Here is a 16,487-nt window from a genome sequence, read left to right on the forward strand (position 1 = left end):
TATTAGACGTCATTTTTCCTATAATATATACCTACTGGTCACCAGACACGTCTAGTTTAATTTTGTGCATACTGCATACTGAATTGACTGATTAAATTAAGTACTTATTTTACAAAAGTAACGTTATCAAAGAACATATATTTACCGTTATAAATCCTATTTACCGTTATAGCATTTACTGGTATTAGTTCCAATTTTTACCGTTATTTCTAGTATCTAATTTTCATACCGTTATCTATGCTCTTGAAGCAATAACGTTATGAAAAAATACCGGTATTTGAAGCCCTGGTAGAAAGATAGGTACACAGATTTTAAACAGCAATCGGCTTTTTTGTGCACAATCGTAAGAGGTGCGACAAACCGGAAATTATAGAGGAAAATAAGAACTCGTATACCGGAAATACTGGAACTCGTTTGGAAAACATTGCACTACTACTCGACCAAGCCAACTAGACGACTGTCAAATCATGCTCTCTCGCACTTATGGCGGCTCTCGACATAGGCGAACGCGTTGGCCAACGCGTCTGCAGACGCGTTGGCCCAATGTGTAGAACGGGCGTTCGCGCGTTGGCCAACGTCTAAATACCTACGGCCAACGCGCGAACGCCCGTTTTACACATTGGGCCAACGCGTCTGCAGACGCGTTGGCCAACGCGTTCGCCTATGTCGAGAGCCGGCATTATATGCATTGCTAGCGACATGCGTAAGTGCGAGGGAGCAAGCTTTGACATTCGTCTAGTTGGCTTGGTCGAGTAGTAGTGCCATTGAGTAGTGCAATATTCATTGAGTAGTGCAATGTTTTCCAAACGAGTGTCAGTATTTCCGGTATACGAGTTCTTTGTTCAATAATCTGGTAAAAAATATGTCCATTCTTGACTAGTGACAGTAATGACAGTGACAACTGACAACCTTTGCGTGACTTCTGAGTTGTCAAAAGTCAAAACTGTTCAAAATCTGATAAGAATTACAAAAAGTTTTAGTTGAAACTTTATGTTCATACATTTATACTAACAGTATTAAATTGTAAGGTGTATAGGACTAACCCTAGATTTTTCAACAGTCACCGTACGCGTCTCATCATACCGTAACCTTGTTTCTTCATAAAGCCATCTCATAAAGTAAAGTCTTTGCCAAAACACTCTGATACTGGCAACTCACAAAGGAGCCATTAATAAAAAAGAAGAAGAAGAATTACAAAAAGTTGGTAAACATTTTAAGGGAATTCATAAATAGGTAATATACAAATACATGTAAATGTTGCGTAATTAAGGAAGTTCCCTACAGCATCAGTTTATTTACTTTTACATAGATATTTATGAGTTCACCTAGCAAAATGTGGTCACCGGTAAAGGATCACTTCTACTATTTTGCTTACGGCAGTAATTTATTGAAGAGACGGATACGTATCAATAATCCTACAGCAGAATTTATGGGAATAGGTAAATTGAATGTAAGTCACTCTGCTTTATTTATTTTTATTAACAGAAAAGACCACTTAATACATGAGCCCATCATGAGCCACTGCCATGGGTTTACAGGTACTTGTTGCTAGTCACAACATTATTGTTCATACTTAATTGTTTTTATCAAGTCTATTAAATATCGAGTGTACATCTCATATGTGTATGTATGCTTTTTGCTTTAATTGCAGGGCCACCAGTTAAATTTTATCAAATATTCTGATCACTGGAGAGGATCCTCTGCCACTATCATTCCAACGGAGTCATCGTATGTGTGGGGAGCTATTTGGAGACTTCACGATAAAGATATGACATCTTTAGATTGGTGATTATTTCTCGTAGTGTTTTCAATAACAAATTTTCAAATTAATCACTAACAACTTATGTTTTAGGCAAGAAGGAGTCAAGGACAATTGGTATTTTCCAAAGACAGTTGATGTAATCACATCTGATGGAAACACTGTTCCCTGTCGTACATATCAACAGACCATCAATCCACCACTTCGGAAACCAAATGAGGACATTCCACCAGAAAGAAGGCCATCTATTACATATTTAGAGTGCATTCTCAATGGTGCAAAGGAATGTAATTTACCGAAAGATTATGTTGCAGAACTGAAAAAAATACCTCACAATGGACAAGAGGCATCACCCAAAATGATTGAAAAGTTGCAAATGCAAGTAAAGAGCTAAAAATAAGTTTGGTGTTGTTATGTAATTATAAACATAAGATATATATTTTATTATTTGTTAAATAATAAATTTTTAAAGTACCTACTTTGGAATACTTTTTAGGGTTCTGTATCCAAATGGTAAAAACGGGACCCTATTACTAAGGGCTTGTTTCACCACTACCGAATAGGCTATTCACAACTTTTTTCTCCATACTTGATCTGTTAAGTTAAGTGGTAAATAGCCTATTCGGCACTTATCAGGAACTGGTAAAACAGGCCCTTAAACTTTTTTGTGTGTCCGTCTGTCTGTCTCCAGGCTGTATTTAACAATGGTAACAGGCACTTTAAATTTTCAGAAAGGTCTTAATTATATGTGTCCTTTAATAATTAATAAGTAATAATATTTAAGTAAAATAAAAATGTAAGGTGGGCTCAGATAAAAAAAAATGTTTGGCCTATTTTAGCTCTAACTGTACGGAACCCTTCTCGCACTTGGCCGATTTTTTCAGTTCACTTGAAAATTAGATGTTCAAATTAATACCTCGATCATGGAAAATTCAGACACAATAGCTATTCTATTGTTATCGGCTTATTGCGGTTGCCTGTGACCGCTTGGGGCTTGAGGCGTTATAGTTGTGTACATTCTTCTATACACAATTCCTTTTTTATTTTGATTTTGGAATAACATTAAAATAAAAAGCATTAGGTTTCAAAAAATCAATTTATTTTTGAGAACTTTATAGGCCTTGTTTTATTAACTCGTATAAAATATACCTTAAACAAGGGCAATTTTAGGATACAATGATATTCAAAACTATACTTTACTAACTTTTGTAACCTTTTATATATTAAAATTATCATTAATAGGTACTCGGTTCTCATTAAATTAAATATAAAATTATACACTATCTCAATCGTTTGGTGAATTTGTATCTAAATTGAGCATAGAGCACAACGCTACCCCAACACTCTCACACACACACACCGCACACAAGGAACACATCACTTGGAAATTATTATCTCATCAGTCAATCATTTACAAACATAATCACTAAAATGAGGTATAACCGCTTCACTAGGTGGAAATCACAATTGATATAAATACTGACAAAATAGAACATAAACGATACAATGAATGAAGCCCGCAGGAAACGCCGTGTGAGGCAACGTTGTGCGAGCGGCGCGCCGCGGGCGCGGACGCTGCAGCGTGCGGCCCCGGCGCCGCCTACTGCGCACGCGCGTCATGGGCCCGAGAGAACCATAGCAATCCGATATTCTCGATACAACTATACAAGTCATTTAGTCAATCATTATACATGTCAATAGAAATTAGAAAGTCATTGATATTGTTACTATCAAAATATTACAACATATTATATTCTGGTTCTGATAAACAATTAATCACATGTTTCGAAAAATTTAAGTATAAAAGTAGCAAGGTAAAACAATTGCTTAGGTGGCAACTACAAGGCCGCAGTAAGCTCGCGAACGCATACAATAACTTTCCACTTCAAAGTTTTGAACAAACCGCTCGAAAGTAAGCGGGCTTTATTCCGAAAACAAACTATCGCACGAAACAAACAAACTTAAGAGCGGTGTGTTTTAAAACTAGAAGTATTTCTGACCTACTGAGTTTCTATTACACCATGAGGTCCATTTTCTGTTTTAAATTTAGGATTTAAGAGCGCACCTGACCCTAACTTGACTACATGCTTAAAATCTTTAAGGTCTAGAAAACTGATTTTTTGACACAAGTAACTTCAGTTCATGAAGATTAAATGCTCAAGACGAAAACACGATTACTGATAAAATGCTCGATAGTTTCTTTTTTACAAAAAACCTTGTTTTAGACACATTTTTGCTTGGATCTTCGAAATTTGCTGACTTTTCTTTAATATTTTTTAATGTCTAAAAAGGCATTGATGAAACCTAAATTTGCTCAAAACACTTTTTTCATAATCATTATAGTTCGTCTTTTATTCAAGTAAAACTAACTTGGCGATGATTCCGCGCCGTCCTTTTTCACCTGGCATATGAAAGACGGGCGTGAGTGTAAAGAGAGGACGATGTTTGATTTTTGGAGTCAGGAACGCTCTTAATAATAACTAAGATTTTTATTTAATTCAATTTGTTGGAAAACACATTTTCTAGCAATTCTACAGCTTTAGCATTTGTTCGAAGTGTTCGCACTCTTCGCGAATCTCACGGTGTAAAAACTTCAGTAGGCACCTACGTCGAACATTCCAGTAGGTATTAAACTAATATAAACTGTTGTGATTTCGCACCGGAATGTGCGTGCGTTTATTTATAAAACGCAACGCTTAACTAACGATTTACATGAAAAATGTTTAGATGCACTTACATTAAATAGGTACACAATATACTGTATTACAAATTTTTAATAACTGGTTTTTGGTTTCCAATAAGAGCACTGAGTTGATAAAGAAGTTGACAATTACAAAAATTTTCTTACACTGCATTCACAATTCACGAGACCCTATTTTTAATTACTGCTAAGTAAAAACAAAAATTTCGTGTTCTAAGTATTTTCTGCAAGTCGAGTACCAAATACGCGATAAAATTACATTTCAACTACCTAAGGCATTCGTTAGTACAAGTACGGTAATATATTACACATAATTTAATTCCATAAATAGCGTTTTCCCAGCGCGCTCCCTTCATGAGCATAAATGGCTTCAGTTCTAGCATTACAAACTTAAATCATAACTAGCATAGTTTAAATATACCATTCACTTAACAATGAATAAAAAAATATAGGAACTAACATTTCCAAAAACAATAGAGACTGCCAGGTATAAATATAATACAACTACTCCATCTGGCGATCTCGACAGAACTGGCTGGAAAATCGCTCGCTCCGCGCCGCGAGCGATGGGGCGGGGCCGCGGGGGCGGGGCGCGTTGTCGGTGCAGTAACACTACAGCTTGTCCAGAAAGAGTAGAAGCGGAACATAATTTTTAAATCACAAAAAGTACAAAAACCGTATTATTGCAAATAAAAAAATGTGTCAAAACGTTAATATTTAAAGTGTACAAACGTCTTCTGTGAAAATACAAGGCGCAAAAAGTAAAAACTACCATTTGATCGTGATTATGTTTGGAAAAATTTCAGCATCTACTCTTTCTTGACAGACTATACGTTAAGTCGAGCTCGGCTCGCCACTCTCTGTCGGACCGAAGCTGCATCGCCTCCGACGTAAACGAATTCGGAACCTTCACGAAACGAAACGGGTTTGTCGCGAATTTGTGCACTCGTGTAATGTCCTTCTCTCGACCGACAATCCTGAAGGCTGGATTTCTGAAGGCACTCGTTAATACCCTTAAAACCAAAATATTTGTTAACGCGACGCACGGGATTGTAGCGTATCGGAGTTCACTTTGGCTATTTTATGTCATGTACTCACTATTTTGTGTCGATTTTAACGCAAGTGTTAACTGAATTTTGTGCGTGAATTCCTTTGTATTTACGCAACTGTTGACATCGAGAACGTTCGTAAAAAAATCTATAAGTTGACACTCAATAGCTTCAAATAAAAAATAAGGTGTTCCAAAACGATTGCTCAACATTGTATTAATATATTTAAAGTTACACTTAAGCTATGTAAATTTGATAATTTGTATGCGTACGATAGATGGAACACCTAGATATAATATTAGACATACAACGAGAAAAGTATCGTTAGGTATATGAAATTTAATATCATATGTATACAATATAAAAAAGTTACAAATAAATTATCTGCACGCGCGCGGTGCGGACTGCGGACACCTACCGGGGCCCGGAGAGGAATCGCATCCTTCACAGTCGATATACAATATACATACAATACAACTATGTAACAATGGCAGATTATCTATTGTATAATTGATACGGAACACATCGATTTCAGTTTCGTTACAACATAAAGGAATATACTCGGTACGGACGTAACGTACCCAGGCGCGAAAGTAACCAAATCGATCGCTAACTTTCAAGTCTTTGGTGGTTAAATCCGAGCGATGAAATTATTTCCTCTCTATTTTAAATCAAATGACACGGTTCTCGAACGATGAGTATTATAATCGGCCGGCCGCGCTCGCAACAACAACAATGGCGCCGGCCGGCCGGCGGTCCAACCGACTAACAGCAACGATTAACATACTTTGTACACGATATTACTTACGTCACTAACTATACACATTTACATCTTACACGTAACTTAACGGTAGTAGGCTGCGTCATAAATGACATCGATACGACTATGCTACTGAGGTAAACTATATAGGATCGGTCGCCGACCCGGGGCTCGGCGAGTACACGCCCTGATATGAGGCGGGCGGCGAAGTGCGGCGCCGACGGTCGGCTCGCACCGCGTACTATCGGCTCCCGTCTCGCCGCCGCCGACTGCAGGCGACTTCAAAGTATTTCATAAATGTATTTTGTGATACAAAATTTTAAATATCTCCTAAGATTAGTGGGACATACTAGTTTCTTGTTACTAATGTAGCGACGACTGTGACGAACCATAATAATTTATCTCAGTTCGACAGTCTTTCCCGCCTGCTCATCTACGTTAAAAAATATTATTGATGCTAGATTCACTTCCACAATTTAGCTATCGTCAGATTCGCATAAAGTCGTCTGCGGTCGGCGACGCGGACGCAAATATAAAAATAAATAAAATAACACGTCGAATAATTAACTATCTACGCTTAAAACTAAGATTCGAAGAGCCGGGCGCGGGTGCGCTCGGCCTGAGGTAGATGGCGCGGGGCGCGGGGACCCCTTTCACCCCCGCTAGTGGTGCCGGCTCGAGGCGAGCTTTGGGATAGCGCGATATTACGGCGCCCTCCCGCTCGAGACTATACGCTCTCTGGGCATCGGCGCCTCGAGCGGCTTCGCCCTATAGGGCCGGCGGCGGCTGGTCACGTACGTTTCCGTGCCGCTCCGGCATCCTCGTGCGGATCGGCAGCGGGGACCCAAACGCGCTTCACCCCGCTAGTCACACGTTCGTTTCCGGTCCGCTCCGGCGTCCGATCCGGGCGCGCGGGGGCGGCGGGGGCTAGCAGGGCGGCAGCAGGCCGTTGGGGGGCGTCCGTTTCGGCCGCAGCGGCTGGAGCGGCTCGGCGGCGGCGGGGTCTCGAGCGCGGAGCGAGGACAGTTCGCGCACCCACGAGGCCAGGCGGCCGGACACGCCGAACAGGTTGGAGCCCGACCCGCTGCCCACCGCGCCCACGTTCACCTCCTCCGCAGACTCCGCCTCGTCCTCTGTAACGATGAGTTTTTATTAAAAAATTGTAGTAAAACGCTGAAAATCAGTTACATGCATTCGCTTCGCTTTAATTACATAAGTAAATAAAACCTCCGTGTGTACTATCAGAAAATTGGATTTAAAGGCAAATGGTAGACCTAAGTAATTTGGTCGAGTTATGTCAAATTTATATTAATTAGCCGTGATCTGTCAGCTGGACTTGAGATAACGCAACCAAATGATGCCCCCCATCTGCTTAACCGGGCCCCTAGACGATCAATTCTATTGTGCAATAGCACGTATTGTGCAATATTATTGACCGTCTAGGGTTAATATTAAACGCGTTTTTTAACACCTTTCAATCTTATTGTAGGTCTAGGGGCCCGCTATGAATCAACTTATATAATGGTACAACAAAACTAATCAATTGACACAGCAAAAATAATCCTGGAGACTGATTTGCAATGCGCAATTCAATTCATACTGCCAGTAAGCGCGCGGTAAGTTTTCGAATCTGAGCGCAATTGTAGCAGCCCCGCTCACCAGCTAAACAGTGGTAATATTGCTCTAGCCTCTAGCCATAAAGTGTATCATCGTTTAGCGTCGCTTGATGAAGTATATAAACGTGCACCGCCCCAACAGTGACTATAAATAAGCGACAACGCACCTATGCTCAGTTTCCGAGTTCTTTACAGCAGTTTATTTCACGACAATAAATTAAGAACGAACGCTAGTGAAAATATTAACACCTGTGAGAAACGAAACTGGGCATTAGTAAGCGTCTACGTCTACCTAAGAAGCTGTACTTATGCAAAAGATAGTAAAGAAGTGCCTTTGGTCTACGTTGTTTTTGGTTCGAGAAATGATAACAAATAATAAAGGGTGCGAGTAGTAGCATGCAGGTCCGCTACTTACTGTTAACAATCTGCCGTCTGGCCGGCACATACTTCTGGGGGCGTGAAGGAACAAAATGATACGTTAATACATAGGTTTAGCTAATGCTTTTATCATTTGCGCGTACCAAAAACAAAGTAAATCATAATCGTAACCTAATCAAATATTTTTTTTTTATTCATAGGTGAGCCTAATTTTTAAAAGGATAATACTTAATATAAAAACGATTGTCATAAAAATATCACAAGTACCTACGAAAAATTAAGCCATTTTAGACTGCTGATCGGTGATACAATTTAATCCAAACATAAAGAAACATTTGTAAGAAAATTAATTAATAAATACAAATAAAATATCAAATTACTCAATACTCAGGTCGAAATTAGACAAATAGATTAAATTGGATTTAGACTCTGATTAGATCTCGTAGGCAGAAGGGCTCCATTCCACCGCGGCGCACGGAGAGGCTACGCACGTGCGTCAAGCTTCGCTTTGTAAGAAAAAATGTGACTGTGTCCACTGCAACCCACGGACACGCTACGCACGAATTGACTCACGTAGCTTGCTCGAATATGGTTCACACGTAGCTCAACGCTGGCCACGCTACGCATGCTATAGATCAGTTAACTAAAGCTGGCACGTTCACAGTGCTCACACTTATGCAATTTCACTATACAGTATGTTTAAAAATATAATATGTTTGCATCATAATAAAAATTATCGTATAATCTGTGTACGATAATAATATGCTATCGTACATCGTACGTACGCACAAAATTATCGTATGTGTACGATAATTATCGTACGGTTCCGAACCCTGGGCCCGCGCGCCGATCACACGTTACCGACTTGTAACATCACGCTGTATTTATAAACAGTAGCATAAGAAAAACAATAACTGTCCCCTTCACGCTCATAAGATACACCGCGCGCGAGAGAGGCGGGCAGACTTTTTATGATGCGTATGCAGTACGACGTCACGCCATGCGCCTATTCACAGACACTACACAAGCGCAATGTTTAAATGTGTTGATCGTGCCAGCTCTTGTTAACTGACCTGTATGCACGGGATACACGGAAGCGTGTACATAGGTAGTGGAAACGTTGACCCACGTAGTCAAAGAAATAAATCCGTGCACGTCCAAGCGTGCGCGTGGCCATGCACAGCGTGCGCCGTGGTGGAATGGAGCCTTTATAATAATTGACCTATCACATCTTATTAATTCATTCGTAACATATTCACGTATTCATTACGTAACATATTGCGTTACAGCGATTTACGTACACATATGAATGTGATAAGATATTTTCGAGTGAAAGCGACAAATGCCGATGGGTATTATCTTCCACTACCAAACTATAACAACACATACCTATAAGCAGGGCCGGATTTATATTTTTTGTGAGTATAATAGACCACTTTAATTTTGCTGCCACTATGTACGAGTTCTGCAGCCATCCTAGGACGCTGCCACGCCCTAGGACGCCATAGGACGATGCCCCCCCTAGGACGCTGCCTCCCTAGGACGCCATAGGACGCTGCCGCCCATAGGTCACGGCCTATACTACCTAATAATACATAAATCCAGAGTTACCTACAAGTAGCGATATGTCAATAGCGCATACCTTGGGCCGTCCTCTGTAGCGCGTACATCTCCTGTCCCTGGGGCGTGTGGAAGAAGGATCTGTGTCGGAAGTACGGCATGGCTGCCGGCGCGAGGTCCGCCACTAGCTGCAGGAAGCTGGGCCGCGCGGGCGAGCGGTGGGCCCAGCACGCCCGCATCAGCTCGTAAAGGCGGTCCGGGCAGTGCTCCGGCCGCTCCATCACGCCACCCTCCACCACGTACCGTACCACCTGGTAATATGTTTACACTTTACCGCGCTGTACTAGTGAGTTAGGGTCAATTCAGACCGCAACGCGACGCGTAGATGTATTTCTAAATTTATATGGATTAGACAGTTGCAGTCTGATGTGACACTTAGGCGTCCCGCACGTTAGGCGTACGCGTCCCTCCTCGTGTGAGCGAGAGAACGCTGCGCGACGCTAATGCAGTGCGCTCACGGCGCGCACGCGGCGCTTGCGTCCCCATACGCCCGAGGACTGCGCACACCTAACCTCAGTCGAGATTCCATTAACCATTTGCTTACTCAAAATATTAGGATAAAATTGCCATATTATGCTGCTTTATGCTTGTTTATTATATTGCGTGTTTAATAAAGAATTTGATTTGAAATTGATTGATTAAAAGACAAGGTGCAAAAATGTATAAAAAATTATGCAGCGTATTTCGCTGCGTAATTCAAATTCCGACGTCTGTCTGATGTGATGTGACCTTCTTTCTAAAAGACAAGTAGCTTGTGTGATTATCTGTTAAAATATTTTTTTCATTAGTAAGGGAACAAAAGTTTATATTTTGTAGTGTTTTCGTTATTACCTGCTCATTGGACAGGCCCTGGTAGGGCTGCATGGCGAGCGTGGCCATCTCCCACAGCACCACGCCGTAGCTCCACACGTCGCTGCTACTCGAGAATACCTGAAACAGCCAACCAGTTAAAATAAAGAACACTAATATTCCTCATCCTATAAATATGCTTTGTAATCATAAAATGTAATAAAAAAGTTAAGCTATGAGCCAGCCAGGAATATGACCTTTTGGCACCTCATTTAATAATAACTTTTAAAATTAATGATGCAGGCACTACGATGGTAATACAAACATATTAAATGGCTATTATAACTGTCAAAATCATTATTAACCTTCGGTCGCATTTGAATAACGAGTAAAAATTATTAAAATGAGTCTATCTATAAATTACTTTAATCTAACATTATGGGCCTGTTTCACCACTTATTGATAAGTACCTGATAGGCTATCCACAACTTGTCTGACAGATACTCCATACAATATCTGTCAGATAAGTTGCGGATAGCCTATCCGGGACTTATCAGTAAGTAGTGAAATAGGCCCTAAGACTTGTATAATGACTTACCCCATCTTTAAGGCTCTCGGGGCTCATCCATCTTACGGGTAGGAGGCCTTTTGTACCCTTTCTATAATAATCAGTCTCATAGATATCTCTGGTCATGCCGAAGTCCCCCACTTTGACGGTGAGGTCCCCGGCTACCATACAGTTGCGCGCCGCGAGGTCGCGGTGCACATATTTCTTCGCCGACAAGTACGCCATACCGTCGGCTATTTCTATCGCCATCTGAAAAATAATGATTTTTAGGGCCTGTTTTACCACTTCCCGATAAGCTATCCACCACTTAACTTGACAGATGGAGAATGGAGAATCTATCAAATAAGTTGTAAATAGCCTATTCGGTACTTTACCAGGAAATAGTGAAACAGGCCCCTATTGTATTTAAGTACTTGAAAAATCTTTCTACATTTTCTACAATTTACTATCACCCCCTGAATTACTATCACAAGACTAGCTGTCCCGGTGAACTTCGTGTCACTTTAAAACCTTCCCTGGACTTCTACGAAGATTTTAAGACTAAACTTAGCCCAATCCATTCAGGCGTTTTCGAGTTTTAGCGTTACTAACACAATTAAAAATCCATTTTTATAATATAGATTTTATATTATTAATAATTAACAACACAATATTTAATAATTTACGGTTTAAAAACAAGAATGAAGTTAGTAAATTAATTTTGTGCGAAATAGATCCTCATCTTTTCCGACGCAGTCTGGTTTGCAACCATTTAAAACGGTTTACTTCAAACGGTTTTAGGGGGGTATTACATTATCATTTATATATGATCATTTCTATGATCATATATAGGATCCAATATATATGATCATTTGATCATATCTGCATATTACATTATCATATTTCATTGATCCTATTTTACGTCATATGTGGTTTCAATAGCCAATGGAAAGCGCTAACGCTGACAGGTATTGACGTCAGGGTTACTAGATCTCAGAGAATTCGATTTGTCAAAAGACATCGTCATTTTTAATATGGCTTGTTTTTTGTTATTTCAGCAAGATTATCCAAGTATATAATTAGAAAAATAATTACATTACATTATTTGAAACATATTAACGAACAAGAAATTAAAAACTCTTTTTATATTAAATAACTGGCAACACCTATTTCTATGACCGTATTGGATCCAATCTTTCAGCAAATGTCAAAAATCTATGATCAAGGAAGAAATGAATCATATGTCTATATTACATTATCCAATATCATTGACTCAATGATCTCGGATCCAATATACAGGGTGTAACAAAAATAAGAGATAATACTTTAGGGTGTGTACGTGTTCCTTGTAGAGAGTTTACTGTGAAAGTGGCAGCGCTGAAAGACCAAAAATTTTTTTCACTTTTCTATGGGGAAACTCGTGAACCTCGGGCCCTTGCCCATACAAAAGTGAAAAAAAAAATTCGTCTTTCAGAGCTGCTATTTTCACAGTGAACTCTCTACAAGGAACACGTACACACCCTAAAGTATTATCACTTATTTTTGTTACACCCTGTATATGATAATCTAATATCCCCCTTAAACCGAAGAATTTTGTTTTAAACCGTTTTAAACTGTTGTTTTAGTGTCAGTCCAGATGAGGAGCTTTACGCGCGAAGTTTATACGCGCGTTTCTATTGCATCCAGATACCGCGTTTTTACGCTACAAACATGGACTCGAAGTTATCACGCTCAAATCAAATACGTCCATTCGCCACGGACTCGCGCGTAGTACTGGACGCTGCAATGGCACCCAAGTATCTCGACTCGCGCGTTAAACGGGCGAGTCGAGAGTCCCGCTCATTGGACGCGTTTTACGCGCGAGTAAGGAAACGCACATAGGCATCTGGACGGGATATATTTTGTAGCTCTAGTATCTCGAGTACGCGCGTAAAACGCGCGAGTCGCGCACTCGCACGTAAAACGCCTCATCTGGACAGGCTCTTTCAACTAAAGTTATGAGTTATGACTTATGACACATCGCTCGATTTAAAGAAAGTACAACTACCCACTTAAGTAGATGTACCTACAGCTATTAACGTTACCTGCAGTATATTCTGCAGCGTGGGCGGCGTGGACGGCCCCTTCCTCGGCAGCGAGGAGTCGGCGTCGGGGCGGTGTGAGCGCAGGTAGCTCTTCAGGTCGCCCAGCTCCATCAGTTCCATCACCACTAGCGTGGGCTGGCCCCGGGACACCACGCCCATAAGTTTCACCACGTGGAACGTGTCGAACGACTTCATCACTGACGCCTCGTTCAGGAACTCTATGCGCTCCCTGTAAAAATGTCGTATGTCTGAAGATGTGAAGAGTCCTATAATCATTTCAGACCGCAACGCGACCCGTAGATGCATTACTTTACTGAATTGGCAGATTTTGATTGCATGAGACGTCTTGCAAATCAGTCAAATCCATACAAATTTAGAAAATGCAGCTGCGCGTGCTTGTGTATCTTAGTGTTTGACTAACACACTATGCCGAATTTCCGCGGCGGAAATTCCGCATGATTACGTCAGCAATGTCAATCGCATACAATTTAACGCGACGAAATTTCGGCATGGTGTGTCATCGGTAATTTAAAATACATTGCAGGCGGAATCAAGCCGAACTTCCGCCGCGGAAATTCGGCATAGTGTGTTTAGACACTAAGGGTCAAATCAGAACGATTTGCCCCTTAGATACACAAGCACTTTTAAGAAAATCTTGTGTACATTCACATTAACTAACCCACTTAGGTACATTTAATGATTGTTATTTAACATTAATTTAATGAAGAGTTAAAGAAAAATGATTGAGTTGTAAGAATCAATCATGATTAATTGCATTTTAAAACGAATTAAGCAGTTAAGTGATCACATGATGTGCAGTAACTTTTATTTGGAGAACCCCCATAAAAATAGATAAAAAAAATAAAAAAACTTTTATTTGGAGAATTTTTAACCCTCCAGTTTCCAGTTTCCATTGATTGCCTAGTGGATGGATGGCCCTCTAGACGTGATAATGAACTTTTATTTTTCTTTAAAGTATCATCCTTAATGTAAGCGCTAATCTTACCTGTCTGTGGCGTGCTCGTTGACAGTCTTCACGGCGCACGGTACACCCGGCTTGCCTTTCTCGAGGGTAGCTATACCCTCGTATACCTAGAAAAAAATTACTTGTTGTATTAACTAAAAATTACATACTTATTTACTTGCTAAACCTAGTTCAGAGTTTCATTCGTTTGAAGAATGCAAAGTTATAGCAGAAACATAACGTTAAAAAAATATGATGTAACTACATATTTTGTCTCTATTAGAACAAAGCAAATTATACCCACAATGTTTATCTTTGAAAAACAAAGACAAAATATTTTTTAATATCTATTATGTAACTCTTTTTATTAGTAGGGTTATAGGCTGACCTCACATTAGGCGTGCGCGTTCCTCAGGCGTATGAGGGACGCGAGCGCCGCGAGCGCACTGCAAAAGCGTCGCGCACGCGGCGTTCACTCGCTCACACACCCGTAGAACGCGCACGTCTAATGTGAGGGACGCCTTAATTTATATCACTCACCATCCCGAACGATCCCTGTCCCAGTTCCCGCACGAACTGTATGTTAGCCCGCGACACCTCCCACTCGTCGGGCACGTACACAGTCGAGACGTACTCGGGGTTGACGCGCGCGAACAGCTTGTTGCCGTCCGCGGGCGACACGCGCCGGCAGTATAACGCGCCCGCCGCTGCCAGCGCCGCTAACGCCCCGAGCGCCCCCACCGCGCCCCATACGACTAGATAGTTGGTGGACGCCTCGCGCTCCTGATAAATTTAGGATAAGGGCATGTTTCACCACTTTCTGATAAAGTGCCGGATACACGTTATATATGTATTACGTTATAGTTGTACTCGTATTGTACTACAATATCAATATTTTCTACCATGTCTAGCGTTAGAAAAAGTCACACAAGAAGAAAAAATTATAAAACTATAACATAGAGATGTATGTATGGTGTTTATAATTATTGTTTGGGACGTTCTGCATCCTTAACGGCTTCATAGATTTTAGCTTTAGAGGTGTCGATAGAATAATGTTTACTGTAAGCGTGGTATATAAAAATTATAACACGCTTTTAGCACGCACTAAGCCAATCAGCCATCTTGGATGTCCGCCATGTTGGATTTTTTTTTCGTATTCCTGACAGCAAACCCTTTCAGTTGATATCTACATCATGGGGGTGAATTTCAAATAGCCTGTCCGCCGTCTTGGGGAGGCCGCCATATTGGATTTGTAATGACGTTTCTTAGCTAGTCATGTATTGTCATCAGAACTTAGAGCGTGTGCGTGTGCATGCATTTCATCCTAATCGAAGACCGGGAAGTGACTCAAATTAAGATTCAAAAGATTTTCTTACATACATATTTAGTTACAAGTGAAGCTAATATAAGTGTGTTAAAAATACAGTCGGGTTTTTAGTTTTTAAGCTATTGCATAGCTTTTATCGCGGGCTTTGAGCGCGGCGACTGAATCTAAAAATTCCGTAACGAAAAACACCTAACATTCATCTAACGTCATTTTAGTTGGGCAGACTTCGGCTCGGTGTGGCTCTGGGTGTGGTGCTCGCCTCAGGCAACGCCGCACCGTTGTGCTGTGTCGGTGCGACGTTGCCAGACTTCGGCAACGTATGCGAATTAAAATTGCAAAAGTTGATAAAAAATGCAATGCAATAGCTCGTTTGCTTTACCGCGGTAGTCCCCGAGAGCCACACGTATTTTATTATCGGTTTTAGTTGTTAGTAGTAAGGATATAACTTGTACTCACCGGTATAAAGACGTATATATCAGCGGATACGTTGCCGAGGCCGCGCGCGGAGAGCGGCGTGACGCGCAGCGAGTAGTTGCCGGGCGCGAGATTGCGGACCAGCATCGCACGGCCCTGAGCCTCGTAGTCCTCCGCCGGGATACAGCTGGCTAGGCCCACCTCCTGTAAATAATGTCAAGGTTAGTTCTCATAGGCCGTAGCCAAAGTCCAGTTCGTTAAAAACGATGACGAAATTCGTTATCAAAATGTATGGGATTTGACATTAGTCCTCGCAAGCGAAATGTCATTTAGCGATAGCCGATAACTCATCAATCGTTTTAACGAAAGATACTTTGGCTAGGGCCTCTGCGCCGGAGTTATATTTTCATGAGTATTAGAGTATAGGCCACTTAAATTTTGTCACCCCTATGAACGAACTCTGCCGCCATCCTAGGACG

At 41.0% G+C, this 16,487-nt stretch overlaps 2 protein-coding genes across 3 annotated transcripts in view; one reads left to right on the forward strand and one right to left on the reverse strand.

The window, feature by feature from the left end:
* The first annotated feature begins 1,192 nt into the window (after nt 1–1,192).
* Nucleotides 1,193–2,192, forward strand: LOC121730495 (gamma-glutamylcyclotransferase-like). The gene is made up of 3 exons (XM_042119553.1): nt 1,193–1,450; nt 1,652–1,785; nt 1,853–2,192. The coding sequence occupies exons 1-3, from the start codon at nt 1,316–1,318 to the stop codon at nt 2,151–2,153; spliced, it is 570 nt and encodes a 189-aa protein (XP_041975487.1). The 5' UTR covers nt 1,193–1,315; the 3' UTR covers nt 2,154–2,192.
* A 3,054-nt stretch (nt 2,193–5,246) lies between these two features.
* Nucleotides 5,247–16,487, reverse strand: part of LOC121730475 (insulin-like receptor) — a 112,530-nt gene continuing 101,289 nt past the window's right edge. For both annotated transcript variants that reach the window (XM_042119524.1, XM_042119523.1), the window contains 8 exons: nt 16,051–16,212; nt 14,808–15,050; nt 14,310–14,395; nt 13,304–13,532; nt 11,271–11,489; nt 10,715–10,813; nt 9,906–10,134; nt 5,247–7,402 (listed from right to left, as the gene is read on the reverse strand). In XM_042119524.1, coding sequence (XP_041975458.1) covers nt 7,197–7,402; nt 9,906–10,134; nt 10,715–10,813; nt 11,271–11,489; nt 13,304–13,532; nt 14,310–14,395; nt 14,808–15,050; nt 16,051–16,212 — 1,473 coding nt within the window. In that variant the 3' untranslated portion in view covers nt 5,247–7,196. The remainder of the gene's footprint in view (nt 7,403–9,905; nt 10,135–10,714; nt 10,814–11,270; nt 11,490–13,303; nt 13,533–14,309; nt 14,396–14,807; nt 15,051–16,050; nt 16,213–16,487) is intronic.

The sequence above is a fragment of the Aricia agestis genome, chromosome 9 (assembly GCF_905147365.1).
Source record: "Aricia agestis chromosome 9, ilAriAges1.1, whole genome shotgun sequence".
Taxonomy (NCBI): domain Eukaryota; kingdom Metazoa; phylum Arthropoda; class Insecta; order Lepidoptera; family Lycaenidae; genus Aricia; species Aricia agestis.